This window comes from Oncorhynchus masou, chromosome 15 (genome assembly GCF_036934945.1).
Source record: "Oncorhynchus masou masou isolate Uvic2021 chromosome 15, UVic_Omas_1.1, whole genome shotgun sequence".
NCBI classification, from domain to species: Eukaryota; Metazoa; Chordata; class Actinopteri; order Salmoniformes; family Salmonidae; genus Oncorhynchus; species Oncorhynchus masou.
The window spans coordinates 31,286,369-31,300,726 of NC_088226.1; the positions used below are offsets into that span (position 1 = coordinate 31,286,369).

A 14,358-nucleotide genomic window follows, 5' to 3' on the forward strand; every position below is an offset into this window, starting at 1 on the left:
ATCATAAGGAAGGTGAGGGATCAGCCCAGAACTACATGGCAGGACCTGGTCAATGACCTGAAAAGTGCTGGGACCACAGTTTCAAAGAAAACCATTAGTAACACACTACGCCGTCATGGATTAAAATCCTGCAGCACACGCAAGGTCCCCCTGCTCAAACCAGTGCATGTCCAGGCCCGTCTGACGTTTGCCAATGACCATCTGGATGATCCAGAGGAGGAATGGGAGAAGGTCATGTGGTCTGATGAGACAAAAATAGAGCTTTTTGGTCTAAACTCCACTCGCCGTGTTTGGAGGAAGAAGAAGGATGAGTACAACCGTGAAGCATGGAGGTGGAAACATTTTTTGGCGATGCTTTTCTGCAAAGGGGTCAGGACGACTGCACCGTATTGAGAGGAGGATATGTGGGGCCCTGTATCGTGAGATCTTGACCAACAAATCGTCAGTGTATCAAATACTTGTTCTCCCCACTGTATATATATTCTCATCCAATTCCTTTACTAGATTGTGTGTTAGGTTTTGTTGTGGAATTGTTACACTGCTTTACTGTCGGATCTAGAAGCATAAGCATTTCATTACACTCGAAATAACATCTGCAAAATTTGTTTTGATTTTGTTATTATATCTTTGAGTTGAAATTAGTTGGCTAGCTAACGTAAAAAAAATTATCCTATTTACACCTTGTAGTGAATTTTGACACGTGAATGTTTCTGTCTTACATCGATGCCACATATGCCGTTTAAAACTAGATACGTTGTTAATGAGGGACAGATGACCTTTTAATGTACATTTAAGAATAGGAAAAAAATGTTCCCAATGTAACAAACCCAGGAGAGATTGTGTTGTGCACACTTTTTAAGAATTTCAAAGCTCGGTTCTCTGAGGCAAATGAACGCTGAATACCTGAAAACAAAAGCCAAACCAAAGTAAACAACAGTGGCGGGCGGACACGCAGCCCTGGTGTGTGCTACACTGCCACTCAATGACCGGTTGGCAGATTGGCAGCTAATTAGCATGATTAACCTTTACTAAATCACCCTGATTCTATCGCCATGGAGACGGTGTGTCACTCAGTAACTCCTAAACTGGGCATTTTAATTGGCTACGTGGGGGAATACTGGAGCTCCGTCTTCTGTCCTGACAACCAGACGGAGATGGACAGACACTCTCACAGTGAAGGATACACACATCAACACACAAGTGTGTGTGAAAGGAAATGTTCGTATTGCATTCCACTCTGTCAATGCGTCAGAATAGTGTGTGTGTCATGCTGCAGTGGTGTGAGAGAGCCGATGCTGATGGTGACAGATGGTGAGTCATTTATAAATGTTGAAGCCTTTATCTACCTACAGTGCCTTAAAGTATTCATACCCCTTGACTTATTCCACATTTTATTTTGTTACAAAGTCTGTTTTAAAATGGATTTAATTGTCATTTTCTTTGTCAATGATCTGCACAAATACTCTTTCAAAGTAGAAAAGAAATTCCAACATTAGTTTTTAAAAAACGATGAAAAATAAAACACTTACCTTGATTTCATAAGTATTCCATCCCCAGAGTCAATACATGTTAGAATCACCTTTGGCAGCGAGCACAGCATTGAGTCTTTATGGCTAAGTATCTAAGAGCTTTCCACACCTGGATTGTGCAACATTTGCCCATTTTATTATTTTCAAAATTCTTCAAACTGTCAATTTTTTTTTAGTTGAACATTGCTAGACAAACATTTTCAGGTCTTGCAAAGGTCAATTCATCTCTCAGTGGCTGGTGGAAAGCAGACTGAACCCGGTTTTCCACTTGGTTTGTGCCTGTGCTTAGCTCCATCTCGTTTCTTTTTTGTCTTGAAAAACTCCACAGTCCTTAACGATTACAAGCGTACCCATAACATGTGCTTGAAAATTTGGAGAGTGGTAAGGAGTAATGTATCATTGGATTTGCCCCAAGCATAACACTTTTTGTGTTCAGGGCACATGTTTTGCAGTATTACTTTAGTGACTTGTTGCAAACAGGATCCATGTTTTGGAATATTTGTATTATGTACAGCTTTCCTCCTTTCCACTCTGTCATTTAGGTTATTATTGTGGAGTAATTACAATGTTGTTGATCCATCCCTCAGTTTTCTCCTATCACATCCATTAATTAAACTCTAAATACCAATAGGTGCCCTTCTTTGAGGCACTGGAAAATCTCCCTGGTCCTCGTGGTTGAGATTCACTGCTCGACCGAGGGACCTTACGATTATCTGTATGTGTGGGGTCCAGAGAAGTAATTCAATTCCTGAACTTATATAGACTTGCCATAACAAAGGGGTTGAATACTCAAAGCATTTCAGCTTTTAATCTTTATTTAATTTGTAAAAACATATTTCCATTTTGACATTATGGGGTATTATTGATTTAAAACAAAAAACAGGTAAATTCAATTGATTGGACATTATTTGGAAAGGCACACGCACTGTCAACTGTGGGACCTTATACAGACAGGTGGGTCAGAGCAAAAACCAAGCCATGAGGTCGAAGGAGTTGTCTGAGACAGGATTGTGTCTAGGCACAGATCTTGGGAAGGGTACCAAAAAAATTCTGCAGCACTGAAGGTCCCCAAGAACAGTGGGCTCCATTATTCTTAAATGGAAGAAGTTTGGAACCACCAAGATTCTTCCGAGAGCTGGCCATCCGGTCAAACTGAGCAATCTGGGAGAAGGGCTTTGGTCCATGGAGGACCGAGAACCTGATGGTCACTCTGACAGAGCTCCAGAGTTACACTGTGGAGATGGGAGAACCTTCCAGATTGTCAACCATCACTGCAGCACTCCACCAATCAGGCCTTTATGGTAGAGTTGCCAGACGGAAGCCACTCCGTTAAAGGCACATGACAGCCCACTTGGAGTTTGCCATAAGGCACCTAAAGGACTCTTAGACCATGAGAAACAAGATTCTCTGGTCTGATGAAACCAAGATTCAACTCTTTGGCCTGAATGCGAAGTGTCTCATCTGGAGGAAACCTGGCACCAGTGGTGGAAAAAGTACCCAACTGTCATACTTAAGTAAAGATACCTTCATTGAAAATTACAAAAGTAATTACAAAAGTCAGCCAGTAAAATTCTACTTGAGTAAAAGTCTCTAAAATGATTTGGTTTAAAATATACATAAGTATCAAAAATCTAATTCCTTATGTTAAGCAAACCAGATGGCACCATTTTCTTGTTTTAATTTACGGACAGTCACGGGCACACTCCAACATTCAGACATCATTTACAAATGAAGCATGTGTTTTTTTAGTGAGTCCGCCAGATCAGAGGCAGTAGGGATTACCAGGGATGTTCGGTTGATGCGTCAATTTTACTATTTTCCTGTCTTTCTATGCATTCAAAATGTAACGAGTTCTTTTAGGGTGTCAGGGAAATGTATTGAGTAAAGAGTACAATATTTTCATAACCTTTCTGGCGCAGGCGTTTTGCTAGTGACCCACCTCGACAACATCCGGTGAAATTGCAGAGCGCGAAATTCAAATTCTATAAATATTTAACATTTATGAAAATATAAGTGTCACATCAAAATAAAGCTTAACTTCTTGTAAATCCAGCCTCTGTGTCAGATTTCAGAGAGGCTCTACGGCGAAAGCACACCATGCGATTATCTGAGGACAGCGCCCCGCATGAAAAACATTTTTCAACCAGGCAGGTGTGCCACGAAAGTCAGAAATGGCGATATAATAAATGCCTTACCTTTGAAGATCTTTTTTTTTGCTGGCACTGCAAAAAGTCCCAGCTACATCAAATTGTCCTTTTGTTCGATAAAGTCTTAATTTATATCCCCAAAAATTCTGTTCTGCTGGCGCGCTTCATTCAATAATTCACCGGTTACCCTCCTTCAAAATTAATCACGAACGTTACCAATAAACTTCTCCAAGTCAAACAACGCTTTATAATCAACCCTTAGGTACCCTAATACGTAAATAAACAATACAATTAAAGACTGAGAATCCATTGTCTTTACCGGAGATAAACAACAAGGAACACAGGTGTGTCCACGCGCATGAAAACACTACAGCCAAAATGGGAGCCACTTTGAAAAACTACAAATCATAGCTATTTTTTCCCAAAAATAATCCTGAAACTCTTTCTAAAGACTGACAACTAGTGGAAGCTCTAGGGACTGCAACCTGTGAGGTTTTCACCTAATAACAAAACATGACATCCATCAGAAACAGTGGTAGGCAGAATTATTTTATTTTTATGGTTTGTCCCCAAATTTTCGCCTGCCATATCAGTTCTGTTATATTCAGACATTATTTTAACCGTTTTAGAAACTTTAAAGTTTTCTATCCAAATTATTATATGCATATCCTAGCTTCTGGGCCTGAGCAACAAGCAGTTTACTTTGGGCACGCTTTTCATCCAGATGTCAAAATACTGCCCCCTAGCCCAAAGAGGATTTATTGAGGAATGTTGTGAAGTAAAAGTAGTCAAATATATGAATGGTAAAGTACAGATACCCCAACAAACTACTTACAGTTGAAGTCGGAAGTTTACATACACCTTAGCCAAATACATTTAAACTCAGTTTTTCACAATTTCTGACATTTATTCCTTTTATTTATTTCAGCTTCTATTTCTTTCATCACATCCCCAGTGGGTCAGAAGTTTACTTGCATCAATTAGTATTTGGTAGCATTGCCTCCTTGCTCGCACACACTTTTTCAGTTCAGCCCACAAATGTTCTATGGAATTGAGGTCAGGGCTTTGTGATGGCCACTCAAAGCAAAGTTTGTCACATGCACCGAATACAACCTTACAGTGAAATGCTTACTCACAGGCTCTAACCAATAGTGAGAGCTATATACAGAAGCGAGGCTACATACAGACACCGGTTCGTTGGGCTGATTGAGGTAGTATGTAGGTATGGTTAAAGTAAAAGAGGGGTTGGCGGGCGGTGGGTGGGACACAATGCAGATAGCCCGGTTAGCCAATGTGCAGGAGCAGTGGTTGGTCGGCCCAATTGAGGTAGTATGTACATGAGTGTATAGTTTTTGTGACTATGCATATATGATAAACGGAGAGTAGCAGCAGCGTAAAAGAGGGGTTGGGGGGGCTCACAATGCAAATCGTCTGGGAAGCCATTTGATTACCTGTTCAGGTGTCTTATGGCTTGGGGGTAAAAACTGTGGAGAAGTCTTTTTGTCCTAGACTTGGAACTCTGGTACCACTTTCCATGCGGTAGTAGAGAGAACAGTCTGACTGGGGTGGCTGGGGTCTTTGACAATTTTTGGGGGCCTTCCTCTGACACGCATGGTGTAGAGGTCCTGGATGGCCTGAGCTTAGCCCTTGTGATGTCCTGGGCCGTACGCACTACCCTCTGAAGTGCCTTGCAGTCAGAGGCTGAGCAATTGCCATACCAGTCAGGATGCTCTCGATGCAGCTGTAGAACTTTCTGAGGATCTCAGGACCCATGCAAACTCTTTCTAGTTTCCTGAGGGGGAATAGGCTTTGTCGTGCCCTCTTCACGACTGTCTTGGTGTGTTTGGACCATTCTAGTTTGTTGTTGATGTGGACACCAAGGAACTTGAAGTTCTCAACCTGTTCCACTACAGCCCCGTCGATGAGAATGGGGACATGCTCGGTCCTCCTTTTCCTGTAGTCCACAATCATCTCCTTAGTCTTACGTTGAGGGATAGGTTGTTATTCTGGCACTACCCGGCCAGGTCTCTGACCTCCTCCCTAGAGGCTGTCTCGTCGTTGTCGGTGATCAGGCCTACCACTGTTGCATCGTCTGCAAACTTAATGATGGCGTTGGAGTCGTGCCTGGCCATGCAGTCTTGGGTGAACAGGGAGTACAGGAGGGGGCTGAGCACACACCCCTGGGGAGCTCCAGTGTTGAGGATCAGTGTGTCAGATGTGTTGCTACCTACTCCCACCACCTGGGGGCGGCCCTCAGGAAGTCCAGGATCCAGTTGCAGAGAGAAGCGTTTAGTCCCAGTATCCTTAGCTTAGTGATGAGCTTTAAGGGTACTATGGTGTTGAACGCTGAGCTGTAGTCAATGAATAGCATTCTCACATAGGTGTTCCTTTTGTCCAGGTGGTAAAGGGCAGTGTGGGGTGCAATAGAGATTGCATCGTCTGTGGTTCTGTTTAGGCAGTATGCAAATTGGAGTGGGTCTAGGGTTTCTGGGATGATGGTGTTGATGTGAGCCATTACCCACCTTTCAAAGCACTTCATTGCTACGGATGTGAGTGCTCCGCGTTGGTAGTCATTTAGGCAGGTTGCCTTTGTGTTCTTGGGCACAGGGCCTATGGTGTTCTGCTTGAAACATGTTGGTATTACAGACTCAATCAGGGACATGTTGAAAAAGTTTAGACACCTGCCAGTTGGTCAGCACATGCCCAGAGCACATGTCCTGGTAATCCGTCTGGCCCTGCAGCTTTGTGTATGTTGACCTGTTTAAAGGTCTTACTCACGTCGGCTACGGAGAGCGTGATCACACAGCTGTCCAGATTAGCTGATGCTCTCATGCATGCCTCAGTGTTGCTTGCCTCGAGGCGAGCATAGAAGTGATTTATCTCGTCTGGTAGGCTCGTGTCATTGGGCAGCTCGCAGTTGTGCTTCCCTTTTGTAGTCTGTAATAGTTTGCAAGCCCTGCAAAAATAAGAAAGGGCTTTGGAGTCGGTGTAGTATGATTCATTCTTAGCCCTGTATTGACACTTTGCCTGTTTGATGGTTCGTCGCAGGGCATAGCAGGATTTCTTGTAAGCTTCCGGGTTAGAATCCCGCACCTTTGAAGTGGTAGCTTTACCCCTTAGCTCAGTGCGAATGTTGCCTGTAATCCATAGCTTCTGGTTGGGGTATGTACATACAGTCTCTGTGGGGACAACGTCCTCAATGTACTTATTGATGAAACCAGTGACTGATGTGGTGTACTCCTCAATGCCATCAGAAGAATCCGGGAACATGTTCCACTCTGTGATAGCAAAACAGTCCGGTAGTTTAGCTTCATCTGACTACTTTTTTATAGACTAAGTTATTGGTGCTTCCTGCTTTAATTTTTGCTTGTAAGCAGGAATCAGGAGGATAGATTTCTGGTCGGATTTACCAAATGCAGGGCGAGGGAGAGCTTTGTACGCCTCTCTGTATGTGGAGTACAGGTGCTCTAGAATTCTTTTCCCCTCAGGTTGCACATTTAACATGTTAATGGATATTTGGTAGAACTGATTTAATAAGTTTCCCTGCATTCAAGTCTCTGACCACTAGGAGCGCCACCTGGGTGAGTGGTTTCATGTTTGCTTATTTCCTTATACTGCTGTCTGTGTGTGGTCTTAGTGCCAGCATCTGTCTGTGGTGGTAAATAAACAGCCACGAAAAGTATAGCTGAAAACTCTCTTGGCAAGTTGTGTGGCCTGCAATTTATCACAATACACTCTACTTCAGGTGAGCAAAATCTAGAGACTTCCTTCGATTACGTGCACCAGCTGTTTACAAATCTGCACAGCCCCCCCCCCCTCGTCTATCTTGCCGGTGCAGCGTATATCCCACTAGCTGAATACCCATGTTGTCATTCAGCCACGATTCTGTGAAACATAGGATATTACAGTTTTTGATGTCCCTTTGGTAGGATATTTGTAATCGTACGTCACGTTGGAGAGTGGTATTGACGGTAACGGCAGCTTTGCCACTCCTTTTCTGGGTCCTGACCAGGCAGCCGGCTCTTTGTCCTCTGTACCTGCATTGCCTCCTCTTGTAAATAACAGGGATGATGGCTCTGTTGGGTGTTTAGAGATTATCTTGTGCTTCTTGCTTGTTGAAGAAAGAATCTTTGTCTAATCCGAGGTGAATGATTGCTGTCCTGATATCCAGAAGCTCTTTTTTTACCGTAAAAAGTGGTTGCAGAAACATTATGTTCAAAATAGGTTTCAAATAACGCTGGAAATGACACATAATAGCACAATTGGTTGTGCGCCCGTAAAACCGCTTCCATTTCTTCCGGCGCCACTCCAATACCTTCACTTTGTTGTCCTTAAGCCATTTTGCCAAAACTTTGAAGTATGCTTGGGGTCATTGTCCATTTGGAAGACCCATTTTCGACCAAGCTTTAACTTCTTGACTGATGTCTTGAGATGTTGCTTCAATATATCCACATAATTTTCTTTCCTCATGATGTAATCTATTTTGTGAAGTGCACCATTACCTCCTGCAGCAAAGCACCCGCACAACATGATGCTGCTACCCCCGTGCTTCACCGTTGGAATGGTGTTCTTCGGCTTGCAAGCCTCCCCCTTTTTCCTCCAAGTATAACGATGGTCATTATTGGCCAAACAGTTCTATTTTTGTTTCATCAGACCATAGGATATTTCTCCAAAAAGTACGATATTTGTCTCCATGTGTAGTTGCAAATCGTAGTCTGGCTTTCTTATGGCGTTTTTGGAGCAGTGGCTTCTTCCTTGCTGAGCAGCCTTTCAGGTTATGTCAATATAGGACTCGTTTTACTGTGGATATAGATACTTTTGTACCTGTTTATTCCAGCATCTTCACAGGGTCCTTTGCTGCTGTTCTGGGATTGATTTGCACTTTTCACACCAAAGTACGTTCATCTCAAGGAGACGGAACACGTCTCCTTCCTGAGTGGTATGATGGCTGCGTGGTCCCATGGTGTTTATACTTGCGTACTATTGTTTGTACAGATGAACGTTGCACGAACACCTTCAGGTGTTTGGAAATTGCTCCCAAGGATGAACCAGACTTGTGGAGGTCTACAATTGTTTTTCTGAGGTCTTTGCTGATTTCCTATCATTTTTTTCATGATGTCAAGCAAAGTGACACACTGGAATTGTGATACAGTGAAATAATCTCTGTAAACAATTGTTGGAAAAATGCCTTGTGTCATGCACAAAGTAGATGTCCTAACTGACTTGCCAAAACTGTAGTTTGTTAACAAGATATTTGTGGAGTGGTTGAAAAACGAGTTTTAATGACTCCATCCTAAGTGTATGTAAACTTCCGACTTCAACTGTAAGTAGCACTTTAAAGTATTTTTTACTTAAGTACTTTACACCACTGCCTGGCACCATCCATATGGTTAAGCATGGTGGTGGCAGCATCATGCTGTGGGGATGTTTTTTAGCGGCAGGGACGGGGAGACTAGTCAGGATCAAGGGAAAGATGAACAGAGCAAAGTACAGAGAGATCCTTAATGAAAACCTGCTCCAGAGAGCTCAGGACCTCAGACTGGTGCGAAGGTTCACCTTCCAACAGGAAAATGAGCCGCCGCACACAGCCAAAACAACACAGAAGTGGCTTCGGGGCAGGTCTCTGAATATCTTTGAGTGGCCCAGCCAGAGCCCGGACTTCAACCCAATCGAACATCTCTGGAGAGATGGTGATCATACGTAATTGTTGATGGACATCCACAAATTAATGCATACCATACTAAACGTAACATATCATACTAAACGGAGGGTATAGGATTTACTTACAGAATAATGCAAAATGCTCTGAGACCAGGTTGGGAAATAGCTCTAGCGTTGCAGTGAGTGGGGGGGGCTTTATAACCCTGTGACGTACCTTTCGCTCCTGAGTGAAAGAGGTGCGCACTTTGACATGCAGTCCAGCAACGAGTCACAGAGGGGTTTAGGAACATAGACACATTTTCTAAATTCCCCTTTTAAGATAAATTACCATAATCTAAATGTGATTTCTGTCATTCTGAGCACTGTGGTTGGACGCCCTAATTGGTTACGCAACCAATTCAAATGGGTCCATTAAATTTCCAAATAATCTGTAAATGAAAATCATTCCGGTCACGTTGTCCGGCACCACATTTTCCTAACGGAAACTCTGATGTGTGTCTGGAGCCTTTCAGGTCCATAGAGACCCAGCCAGCGAGGCAGATCCCGTTCTACTGCAATGTGACACCCTCTGGGCCACAGACCGACAGAGTGACAGTACCCAGGCAGCATAGTCCTCAGCAACACACTATTGTCTCAGGCTCTGTAATGCTCAGGCTCCGTAATGCTCAGGCGATCTCCAGGAGTGTGATATTTGTTACTAGTCTGTGTATATTGTCTGTCTGCTGGCAGAGTTCTTCTGTAGAGGGTATGTTCAGGTAACAGGAGGATCTACTTATTTTTCTACCTGGTTGTGAGGGAAAAGAGTCCCGTGTTTTTGTGACTGTAACGTTAACTGAAGGTTGTGTTTTTGTTTCCTTAGGTGTGTGAGGGATTGATCTCCTGTCACCATGGACATGGACACCCAGCCACAAGGCCAGCAGGCAGCAGTACCTGTGTTCCAGCAACAGGTAGGATCCCCTAACCCTAACCCAGTCACAAGGCCAGCAGGCAGCAGTACCTGTGTTCCAGCAACAGGTAGGATCCCCTAACCCTAACCCAGTCACAAGGCCAGCAGGCAGCAGTACCTGTGTTCCAGCAACAGGTAGGATCCCCTAACCCAACTACAAGGCCAGCAGGAAGCAGTACCTGTGTTCCAGCAACAGGTAGGATCCCCTAACCCTAACCCAACTACAAGGATCCCCTTAACCCTAACCCAGTCACAAGGCCAGCAGGCAGCAGTACCTGTGTTCCAGCAACCAGCAGGAAGCAGTACCTGTGTTCCAGCAACAGGTAGGATCCCCTAACCCTAACCCAACTACAAGGCCAGCAGGAAGCAGTACCTGTGTTCCAGCAACAGGTAGGATCCCCTAACCCTAACAGTCACAAGGCCAGCAGGCAGCAGTACCCAACTCACCCAAGGCCAGCAGGAAGCAGTACCTGTGTTCCAGCAACAGGTGGCTACAAGGCCAGCAGGAAGCAGTACCTGTGTTCCAGCAACAGGTAGGATCCCCTAACCCTAACTTACCCTCACCCAAACCGGTTTGGCTGGGGTAGGCCATCATTTTAAATAAGAATTTGTTATTAACTGACTTGCCTAGTTAAATAAAAAATATTAGAACATCACTTTTACTCTAACCCTAACACAGCAAGCAGCAGTACCTGTGTTCCAACCACAGTATGATCCTCTTACATTTGTGTTTCCTCACAAATACTCATTCATATTTAGGGTAGGCCTATACTTGAATTTTAAGCCTGTCAATTAATGTAAATTCAGTAAAGTAGAAATTAGGCTACGGGCGATTCCCAGTAAAGTTGGGAACAAAATGTATGTCAAAATTACTGTATTTGTAAGAGTATTATTAACTATACAGGTTGTAATTTTACTAACCCCTCAATCGTACAGTATAGGCAGATGAAGGCCAGATAAATGGTGGAGAGAGAGTTAGTATTGATTGAAACTCTGGAGGCTTGCAGAGCTTGACCTCCCAGTGAGCAGCTTTTGATAGGATAACATTCAGGTTGTTGTGTTGCACATCTGGTCACCGTTGGAATTTAATAGCAGTATCGTATATAAGCTTCATCAATCTCATTCATAGCACAAGGATGTTTCTGTCCCCACTATGTATTGAATGGACTTGTAACAAAGAGGATTCGCCCGCTATCCATATCCATACGTTGAAGAGGAAACGGGAAAACAACCGTTTTTTTGTAACCCCCAAAATGATCCAGTTTTTCTTGTGTATGCAAAGCCAGTGCAATATTAACTGTGAAATCGCCAGGTTGATAATTTATTTGAATATGTTTAATTACTAATTGGGTTGTGCACAGAAAAGGAAAGAACGAGAACTCGCATCCCCCACACTCGAGATATCATATTCCAATTTAACAGTTGTGGTAATAATGATTTCCTCTGTTTTTCACACGCTATATTTAGCTTAATTTCAGTTCATTTTTGTTTTCTCTCATTATTGTCTTAAAATATAGGAAATGTATCTAGAAGTAGGCCTAATAACATGCATATTATTCGTTTATGCAAGATCAGATTTTACAGTTTGTATTTCAAACACCAGTCCTATGCAGATCCAGACATTATTTTGCTTCCTGTTCGGCATCCAGCTTCATACTGTGTCTATCAGCAGACGGATCCTTCTCTTTCAACAAGTCCTCAATCTGTTTCACACTTTTTCTCAATTTAATCTGCTCGGCAAAAATTCCCCTCCTGAAAATGTGAATTGTATCACATCTCTAAGTCCCGGAGGTATGATGCATATGCATTAGGTAAAGTGGATGAGCTGGTATCATGTGCATTTTTAATGGTGCATTTGCTCTTTGAGTGGGAGAGAGAGATTCTCAAAATGGAATTTGAACGTCGCAGCAGGTTTTGACAGAGTCAGATCTCTCTCTGTGTGTGTGTGTGTGTGTGTGTGTGTGAGAGACAAGGCGGAGGGTTATAAAGTGAGCTAACGCACCGTGGTACAGGAACAGATTGAAGAGCAGCAGAGAGAGAAACACCAGCGGGGTAGGGAAGGATGGATGGAGTGATGAATATTGTATGGCGGTGCTAAGCTGGCTGGGGCTGAGGAGAGATGTAGGTGAAAGAAGAGGGAGGTGAGGAGTACAGACCGAGGCTGGTGATGAGGGGGGGGGGGGTAGAGGGTGGGTTGTTGCTCTGTGGGAGATGGCACCCTTACTGGCTCCCGCTGGCCTTTTTCTGGCTGCCGCTGGCAGTGCCACACTGTCGCATCACACCTCACATCTCTCCCCCTCTTTCTCTTCCTCTCCCCCTCTGTCTCGCTCTCTTCATTTATTTTCATCTCCTTCCCTCTCCCTCTCTCTCTCTTATCTTAAATTCTCTGTCAGTTGCTCTGTGTCTCTGTGTCACCACTGATCAGCCCATATCACACGTCATCTATGCTTCTGTCTTCATGCCTTTTCTCTTTTTCTCTCTTCCTATCGCTCTTCCTCTCATCTCCTTGTCAGTGAGTAGCCCAGGGTGTGTGCATCTCTGTGTCACTGGTGGCCACCCTGTCCCTCTGCCATCTCTACAGCACAGGCACATGCTGTCCCTCATAGACATGCTTGTCCACTCCTCTACAATCCCTCACTCTTCCCATCAAAGGAGTAACTTGAGCCAGATACCACAAGTCTGATTCGTCAAAGCAGTTGGCTAACTTCAGCTCTCACCAACTAAGGGTGTGTTCCTCATTCACATTTATGGCCCAAATTCCCGCGATAACTGATTGGAAATTGAGACAGAAAATGGACATCTCTGTTACTAACTCCTTTCAAACACGCACACACCTCCACTTCCGCAAGCTACAATCTGTACAAACCTCTCCTCTCTGTGCCACTCCTTTCCTCTTGCAGTTTGCCCAGTGACCCCTCTGTCGTCAGGGGTCGAGCTGCTGCGCCTCACCCGTGTGTGTGTGTGTGTGTGTCAGCTGGGAGCGGCTGTGTGTGTGACGCCAGTGCGGGCAATGAGACAGCCTGTCAGTCAGGAGGGCCCGGCTGCCCTTTGAAGGCCAGGCCAGGGGCCGACAAGGTGCCGCAAATGGCCTGTGAAGTTTACATACACTGCCCACTGCTAAACAGATTAGCTCTAATGAAGTGTCTAATGCAGGGCCCCCGCCTGACATAATCCTGCCTGGCAGCCCAGCCCCTCGGCTCACAAAAAAATGGACCCCCTCCGGCCCTCTGCGCTCCCCCTCTCCTAGCCCTAGCCCTCCCCAGTCCTGGTTCACCCCTCGCCTAGCCCTCCCCAGCCCCTTGCCCGCTACCCAAGGCAACTCCACGTGGGAGGTGCCCGTTGTTAATCACACTGGACAGTGTGCGATCTGACATGCAAATATAGGTCATTGCATATGTAAATGTGTGATTAGGGGGCCGGCGTGCCAGAACACATTAGTGAGACTGTGCTCTCAGCAGGAGGCTGTCACAGCGCTTTACGGGCTCATGCTAACATTCGTCAAGCTACCATGCAGCGAGTGAAAGCTATGCCCTCGCTCTATTTCTAGATCTAGCTCTCTTTTTCTCTCATTCCATTTCTCTCCTCCTAACCTAACACCATGGCCTCTACTCCTCCACTCATTCTGCTCTTCTTTTTCCTTCTGCTTTTCTTTGTGTGAAAAACACTGTAGTGACCACTGCTTATCTCTTTGTTCTCTGCATTTGACCATAGACGGGGTTCAATATAACATCTGTATAAAATGGTATTTTAAAGGTATGTGTGGGGTGCAGATATTTAAAAATCATGTTAAACACTATTATTGCACACAGTGAGTCCATGCAACTTTATGTGAATTGTTTAGCACATTTTTACTCCTGAACATATTTCAGCTTGCCATAGCAATAGAGTTGAATAGTTTTTGACTCAAGACATTTCAGATTTTCATTTGTAATTAATTTGCCAACAATTCTAAAAATAATATTCCACTTTGACATTATGGGTTATTGTATGTTGTGACACAAAATCTAAATGTAATCCATTTTAAATTCAGGATTTAACACAACAAAATGTTGAAAAGGTCGAGGGGTGTGAATAC

General features: G+C 44.1%; 1 protein-coding gene across 3 annotated transcripts in view; it reads left to right on the forward strand.

The window, feature by feature from the left end:
- LOC135556148 (serine/threonine-protein kinase Nek7) overlaps nt 1-14,358 on the forward strand; it is a 134,039-nt gene that overhangs the window by 56,179 nt on the left and 63,502 nt on the right. For all 3 annotated transcript variants that reach the window (XR_010457953.1, XM_064989104.1, XM_064989103.1), the window contains exon 2: nt 10,197-10,284. Coding sequence is in view for 2 of the 3 variants with exons in the window: in XM_064989104.1 (XP_064845176.1) it covers nt 10,225-10,284 (60 nt within the window). In the remaining variant the exon portion in view is untranslated. The remainder of the gene's footprint in view (nt 1-10,196; nt 10,285-14,358) is intronic.